The 8,742-nt window shown below is 37.3% G+C and overlaps 1 protein-coding gene across 2 annotated transcripts in view; it reads left to right on the forward strand.

The window, feature by feature from the left end:
* Positions 1-8,742, forward strand: part of DST (dystonin) — a 404,726-nt gene that overhangs the window by 339,046 nt on the left and 56,938 nt on the right. For both annotated transcript variants that reach the window (XM_018560544.1, XM_018560545.1), the window contains 2 exons: positions 4,286-4,405; positions 4,505-4,612. In XM_018560544.1, coding sequence (XP_018416046.1) covers positions 4,286-4,405; positions 4,505-4,612 — 228 coding nt within the window. The remainder of the gene's footprint in view (positions 1-4,285; positions 4,406-4,504; positions 4,613-8,742) is intronic.

Genomic DNA, 8,742 nt, shown 5'->3' on the forward strand with positions numbered 1-8,742 from the left:
TATATATAAAAATGCCTTGTTTTATGTATTTCATTTAAAACCAAACATCAGCAAATATAAATTTACTCAGTGATAGGCTGGCTATATATGAACCCATGTGTGGGAAGATTTGACAAGGATTTGTTTTGTTTTGAAAGAATAGTCAGTGATAACAGATAAAATTGGTAAGATTTGTCAAAATGATTTTCTAGTTTGATAGAAAATCATTTGCTGCTGCCAGTTGCTTTTGAAAAATGTTATAAACACAATCAGTCTTTTACCATATAGGGCAATTATAGCTTAAAAGCACAAACAATCAGAAAGAATGGCCTACCACCCCCAAACTGAATGCATTACATAAACAAATTGTCAAATATGTTCCCTTAGAATCTTTTAAATAACGAATGTTCATTAAATAGATCTTCCTAGAAACCAGCCTGTGTGTTACCAGAAAAATCATACAGTACCTACAGTACTTTCCCACTTAAAACATTGATTTTATTTTAATGGATAACTACACCCAAAAACAAAAAAGTTATATATTGCTGCTTACCAGTCCGTAGATGTGATGGCTTCAATCGTTCATTTTTTCAGGCTAAGAACCTTTTTAGGAAGTACAAAAAATACTGGTAGATCTTGCTAGAAATGCTATGTCCTTGACACTTCCTGTGAGCTGAACTGAATGCACAAACAATAATTATCTTCCTTCTGTAAACGGATAATCCCTGCATCATCTATTTAATGTAGCTGAACAAAGGCAGACAAGTTTTAAGTCCTGTCTGGGAGGCAGCCATGGTTTTCCCTATAGATACAGTGGAGGAATAAGTGCAGCCACCCAGGGACAGGAAATGTGTTTTTTTGCAGGATTATCAGGTAAAAATAAAGGTAAAAAAAAGGAAAACTAATGCAGCCACCTCATCTAAGGACTGAAAAGCCCCCCTACATATTACATTTTATTTTTTCAGTTTAGATATACTTGAACAGAGGGAAGATATTATTGCCTGTGCGGCTGTAACCTGTCTCTGTGTTTGCTGGCCTCTTCATTGTATTGGTGTAATCAACCAAATGCCTGCATTACAATCTGCCTACCTTGAATTTAGCCAGTTTATTCATGTATCTAGACAACACATGCCAGTTGTAGAAGAAACATGGATAAACAGAGTAGAACAAATCTTCAGGGTCGCCTACATTAGGTCTAAACACTACATCTCTTCAACTGCAATTAAAACCACAACATTTAATACAATATTTTATCCATAATAGAGCTCTTAGAAAAAACATAATTTAGAGTATTGGATGAAAACATTTTGTAAGGAAGCATAACAAATTGGGATCATATTCTTTTTTTATAATTACTCATTGGAAGCAAGGAACTCAAGAGGGCCACGTGTGTCCCAAAACCACCAGCATAAACATGCCTGGTATAAACAAATGCCCATGTGTGCATGAATAACAGAGTATAAATGCTTTGATCCTCTAATAAACTTTAAAGCCAACAACCAAAAACATTACCCTATTTTTTTTGTTTCAGAGCAGAAGGCTTTGAGCTCTGGTTTGGTTTTTATTGCTGTTTGGGGAGATTTCTCTCACTTTTTGTGTGGGCACTGGGATTAGAATCTCTCCAATTGGTATACAGGCAGCAATAAAAGCATGTTTTTTTAGCACAGAAGAGAATGTTCTTTTTTTATTACAGGTTGTTTCATCTAGTGGGGATAACTCATTATTATCTGTGAGATCTACTGGATCTATTATAAAATCATAGTATCTACAAAAAATTTACAAACCATAAAATAAACAAAATCAACATATGTAAATGTGTGTGTAAACATTTGTCAGTATACACTATCATTAGTTTCATAAATCTGACAATTTTGGATAGCAGCATGTGCAGAAACAAATCATTGCTTTTTCTAGTTAAAACCACAAAAACATAATATTCCAATGAGGAACTCACCATGATTAAAACACAAATATAACTGCATGAATATACATATAATTCACTGTGATTTCCACATAGGAAAACTTTGTGTTTCTTCTATTATGTATTGTTAAACAAGCTACGTGATTAAAGAATACCAAAGATTGTTAAAATACGAACACATTCATCAAACTGTCAAACCAGCTTTGATGTTTGTGAGACCAAAAAAACATTAAAAGATTCGGAAAGAAATGGATCAGTGTGTTTCATATTACACTCCGGACTGGAAATAGAGCTCAAAAGAAAGATCCGTTGAGGACAAAAAATGTAAATTAACCACGAGAACTATCATCACAGTCCGACAAGCACAATATCACAGGGACACTTTTATCTCTTCTACTACTGGTCCTCAGGATTGCATTTCTTCAGCAGTCAGAAATGTCACTGTGAAAGAGGCCTTTATGTAGATCCCTTAAAGCATTAGTCATCCTCATAGTGTGCTGAAAGTAGAGTTTGTCATTCATTCGGGATGATTACGGCATACCACATTAGTTGAGAGGTGTGCCTTTTTGTTTTATATTGTATATGGTCTGAAGAATTCTCTAGCTTTATTTTATTCTTCAAAGCTAGGAATCTAGAAATGTTAACCTCTACAGTACTCTATGGAGCTTCAGAGAACCAGGAGTAGTTGGATGTCCTACATCAGACGTAGGTAAACTCCAGCCCTCCAGCTGTGGTGTAACTGCAAATCCTATTAGGCATTGCAAGAGTGAAAGCCACGGGTATGACATCCGGACTCCGGAGGCAGATGCCTGATGGGATTTAGGGGGCTCAGTCGAACCAAAGGGTTGGTGTACGGGCTATTCACAATAGCCCGTAGGCAGCCGAAGGCGGGCCCGAGCGGCTTAGCCGAGCGGAAGGCTTTTGCTTTGGCTCGACTGAGCCGAAGTGTCAGCCGAAGCGGGGCGCCCCGCAAATGACAGCTGGTCGCTTGGCTGCTTACCTAATATAAGCAATAAAATCAGTTTATTATTAGACCTTGACTGTGATCTAATGGTTACTGATGTTTTAATTTTATGTTTACATAGCCTGATGTACAATTTGTGCTAGCTAATTGTATCACAAGAACCAAAGAAAAACGCTTACTGCCAAACAGTGATGTCTGTTAGTGTTCAGAACAGTCAACATTAATTCGAGTTTCTTGGCAGCCATATGAGTCATGGTGCATGTCATTGTATTCTAATTATCTGTTGCTTGAAGTCTAACTAATATTTACAAATGCCTAATCCTAATAGAAATAATTCCTAATAACAGCTGAATGAGCATAGAATTGTGCTGGTTCTAAAAAGAGCATATTTTTTATATTTACACACTTAATTATTTACTCAATATATAGAGAAGGTGAATACATTTAGGGAGGCAATATTGGGTTACACAGTTTTAAATTATTGCAGACTACTCTGTGCTCTGATAACTTACCTTTGGTGTGCACACACTTTATTTATTACAGATATATATATATATATATATATATATATCTATATATAGCACCGACAATGTACACAGCGATTTACATATTGCACATTCACATCAGTCCCTGTCCTCAGGGAGCTTACAGTCTAAGGTCCCTGTCTCACATGCAAGCCAATTTATAAAGGAGCCAATTAACCTTCCAGCATCTTTTTGGAGTGTGGGAGGAAACCGGAGTACCCGGAGGAAACCTCTGCAAGCTTAGGGAGAACATGCAAACTCATTGTCGAAGAAACATAGCACTTGATTCTGTTGCAAACTTCTGTTTTTTTTCCAATCAGCTGTATGTGGAATGAAAAGTAATTTGCAACAGAATACTACACTTCTTGGACTTTTTTCATATAAGCAAAGTGGAATCTGCTTGCGGAGTGCATCCAACAGACAGAAGGACAGCGTAGCCTATGCAGCTCACCCCACCTCATAAAAATTATATATATATTTTTTTTTTTTTTGCACAGTGTTAGGATATACACTTCGATATACAGTATACTAGTACTCCTTTTTGCTCCTTTTTTGTGTATGTGGTGAACATGATTAGCTTTCGAACGGACAGATATTATTAACCATGCATAAAGTATATGCGGTCACTGAATGTTTTTCAGCTTTTTGATAATCTTATGATTAATGTTTTATCTTCTCTTTATGCAATGCATACAGCTTTTGTTATGTAGATACACAGTAAAAATTTGGGTTCATTTGTTAGTGTTTACTCATGGGCATGGTGTTTAGAGATTAAACATATTTTGAGCTTTTCTGTATCTGGCATAATGACAACTTTGCTCTTTTAATAAAGAGCTGTTATAGCTTTATAGCTGTCTTGCAGCATTATGTCATATAATCTCATTTATATTGTTCCAGTTTGAACAAGCTGTTGGTGCAGAGAAAACATGGATTGAGGAAACTAAAAAGAAAATAATGGCTCTTGGTCACATTCGGCTTGAGCAAGACCAGACCACGGCTCAGCTACAAGTTCAAAAGGTAATGAAATGTGTTTGGGATTTAGTACTGCTATCTGTAAATGAAGAAGACATTATTTTATAGAGTGAACAAGAAATGATAAGTATTTTCTGTTTGCAGGGCTTTACGATGGAAATATTAAGGCACAAAGATGTAATAGATGAACTGGTCACTTCAGGGGATGAAATATTGAGTTCATTCAGCGATGAGGACAAACAAACCATGGCGGTACGTTTATATCACTGTGACTAAATAGAAACATGTTTTATGGGCTCTAATCGGATATGGAAATATATTGTACTTCATTCTTAATAAATACTGCATGCCAGACAGGCCAGTCACAACCAGCAATTATTTGTGCTTTTTGAATGAATGATTGCTTGTATCGCTGTACAAATTATTGATGCCATTTGCCACATCATAAAAGGTGTGTAAATATGGAATACGAGTTATGGTGCAATTGTGTGCATTATAGTTGTTGAAAAAGCAGGACCTGCTATGTTTTGTCCAAATTGTTTGTAATTTAAATGTATGGTATAGGAATCAAATGTCTTTCTGTTTAAAAGTGACAAGAAAAGCAAAGTTATTCACAAATTGCAATATTCTTTTCCCATGGAATCCCTGCACTAAATGAACTTTGTCAGGGATTTGTGCAATTTGTGCCAGGTCTGGGTTATGTTAAGTGAAACTGGTAAAAGATCATAGAAACATAAAATTAATATATGAAACATGTAAATTTGTACACCTAAAATTGGTGGGGAAAAAATTTAACCACAAAGGACATAGGGGCTTCTTAAGTTAGTTTAGTTTAGTTAGAGCGGTTAAATTTTGAAACTCTGCCAGGTGCAGTGGTATCTGCAAAGAACATTGATTCACTTAAAAATCAATTAGATACCATCCGAACAGACAGTAATATACAGGGGTAAAGATACTCTTAAATACTAGACCACAAAGGGACTCATATACACACTCACGCACAACTCACACACAGACACACAAAGGTTGAACTTGATGGACCTGTCTTTATTCAACCTCAAATACTATGTAACTATGTAAATATAGTGTCAGCTCATAAATATATAGAGAAACATGTCCATCCATACCAGTGTTGCTGCCTAAAACAGATTTGGGCACTTTCATCCAGACGTGCTGAGGATGACAGTGGATTCTCTTTTCCTCTGTTCTAAAATGGAGGCTGAATTCCCAAAATGTTTTTGTTTCCTTCTCTTTGGACAGAGTAGTGCTGGGAGATTTTTTTTATTAAAGGAAGAAAGTCTAAGCTGCTATAAACAGAGATATTTTCTCTTCAACTCTATCTTGTGGCTGATTTTGATATAACAGGCAGAAAAACAATAATTTTTCTACCAAAGAAGGCCAGGCAGTAGGCAAAGGTCTAGCCACCAGTGTTGTCTGTTATCTCCCTGCAGCTGATCTTTCCCCATGACAGACACTGTGCCTCTGTGTGGAGGTAGCCATCTTTGTAAAGGCAAGGCTTGGCTTCCTCATGTTAGAGCCTCGCAAAGCAAGTAGCAAGCAGTATAGTAGAGGTATCAATGTAAGGAAAAAACCCTGCACTAAATATGTCAAGGTAGCAGCGGCAAAAAAGTATTATTTTTGATAATCAGAAATAGCATTAAAGTGTCATGCTTATTAAAACATAACCATTAATATATATAGGTGATAACAACAAATGCAAAACAACACTAGTGATAAATATCCAGTAATGGTGGTTATCCTGTAGTGAAAATAGTGTTGATACTGTGAGAAAAATACAACAGGAAAAAAAAACATACAGATATGCCCCAAAGACCTGTAGGTGCGCCTACTACAACAATGTCCACACAGTGTCCGATTCCAGTCCAAAGCAGTCTCTTATATAACTCCAAATAATGTGAAACAATCACACACGAAACAAAGTTCTTTTGTGCTTCAAATAAGAACACTTGTGTTAGATTACAGTGCCAGGTTGCTGTAAGCAAAGCTAGTAGAGTCCTGCCTGCATCAAGAAGGGAATGTTTTGCAGGGACAAGTCTATAATTTTGCCACCTTACACATCACTGGTTCGGCCTCACCCGGAGTATGCGGTGCAGTTTTGGGCACCGGTACACAGAAAGGATGTCCTTGAGCTGGATAAAGTCCAGTGGAGGGCATCCAAACTCATCATGGGGATGGAGGACCAGAACTATGAGACAAGGCTACCAAATTTAAATATGTTCACGTTTGAAGTAAGAAGATTAAGGGGGGACATGATTTTCATGTACAAGATGTTCAATAGTCATAGCAACATTAGCAACAAACTCGTTAAGATTAATTCCGTAACAAAGACTAGAGGCCACCACCTAAAACTGGTAGAAAAAAAATTCAAACACAAGGGGCGAAGGGGGTTCTTCTCAGTTCGCGCGGTTAGGGTCTGGAACTAGCTGCCACAAGCAGTGATTTCCGCAAATAGTCTGAAATCATTCAAGAAGCTTTTGGACGATTTCCTGAGAGACCATAATGTACAAGGGTACAGGTACTCTTAAGAATGAGATGACTCAGGGACCTATACACACACACATACACACACAATAGGTTGGACTTGATGGACTTATGTCTTTATTCAATCTCAAATACTATGTAACTATATAACCCGTGTAAGTGCTCCATTGAATCAACCTTCTCACCTTGAGATAAGACCCTTGTTTACAAAGGGTCATACTCACAGAGTTAAAATAGCCCCACTATCGCTTTCAACTACAATCCAGCAGCAACAGACCAGCAAAAACACTTTCCACACTCTCGGGCGCATCCAGCATATGGTACTTCGGGTTGACAAAGCTTTTTTTTGAATGGTATGCACTAGGGATGCACCAATACCAATACTAGTATCTTGTATCAAAAGTCTTGCGATGGTTGTAAGGTGTATGGGCACCTTTACTCCGTACCATGTCTTGGTGACTTTGAAAATACATTTTCAGTAAAAGTCAGTACACATACAGCTGCACAATTTTTTTTTTGTCTCTGTGTTGCTTCCAATTGCTTGTTTTGTGACACTAATAGAGATTAGAAAGATAAATTGCATCTTTTATCTATCTATCTATCTATCTATCTATCTATCACTCTAATCCATCCCTTTCCTGGTGCAACTGTAATGGCATTCTTAAAGTGACACTAAACTCAGCAGTTAAATCTTAAGGCTAGGTTCACACCTAGGCGACACCTCACCGCGCGGCAATCCACACATGTAGTGCAGGTGTGAACCTAGCGTAAAAATGCATTCGAGTACCATAACTATGTGAATCTTCAAATCATCTCTGAATTGGTGCTGACACTGTCCTTCCTTCTAGAGGGTGGCTGCTTTTGTTCCCCATGGTCCCTGTGTGTGTTGTAAGGTAGCCACCACTCCAAGGTCACTCCTATCCTGATAGACTACAATTTCAATACAAATTAGATAACTAAACATGAGGTTGAAGTCCATCACAGGAGTGAGCTTGGAGCGGTGGCTACTTTACAACACACACAGGGAACATAGGGAACAAAAGTAGCCACCCTCCAGAAGGACAGACAGTGTCAGCACCAATTCGGAGAGGATTTGAGGATCTACAGCTGAGTGATGCACAAATAAGATACATTTTTGTTAATAGGTAAGGTACTTGAATGCATTTTTTAGGTTTAATTCCTAAGTTTGCTGTCACTTTAATTGAAATAGTTTGTGTTGAGTGCTTAATAGGTGATTTAATGAATATTGATGCCCAGCCGTCCTTCCCCATCTCTCCTAACTGAAACTCTATACCTCAGTACGGAGCTCTGCCTGGGAGAGAATGTGAAGAAGCCTGAGCTTTGCAGCTCTGATCGAGTGATCACAATTGCAATGCTTTCCACTCTTGAATGCAAATATTAAAGAAATGCTTATTTTTTTAATATATATTATTAATTATGCATTTCTTTATTTTTTGCAAAAGAATCATAGTGCCACAAGTGAGAATCTATACTCATTTTAAAAAAAAGCAAAACTTGAATTTCATGATTTTCTGTGCAGACCTGTGTGCCTTAAATAAGAACTTCAGGAGTACTGTGTATAATGTACTCAGAGCGCAAGGATCAGTAGTGTGTATTGCACAGAATGCAGGGTTCAGGAGCACATAATGCAAAACGTGTAATAGTTAGGAGTGCATATTGCCCAGAGTTCAGGGATTAGGAGTGCATAAGTGAGATATTTTACAAAGATGTAGGTAAAGCATTTGTCAAAGATGGCATAGTCTACATTAACACATACCAGCATAACTACTGTATTTCATGTAATTAAGTTATCTAACACAAAACTGTTAGATGACCTAAGGACCCTTTTACTGCTGTAACAGGTAATATATGCATCTCTA

The sequence above is a fragment of the Nanorana parkeri genome, unplaced genomic scaffold (assembly GCF_000935625.1).
Source record: "Nanorana parkeri isolate BGI_ZX_2015 unplaced genomic scaffold, ASM93562v1 scaffold464, whole genome shotgun sequence".
In the NCBI taxonomy this organism is placed as follows: domain Eukaryota; kingdom Metazoa; phylum Chordata; class Amphibia; order Anura; family Dicroglossidae; genus Nanorana; species Nanorana parkeri.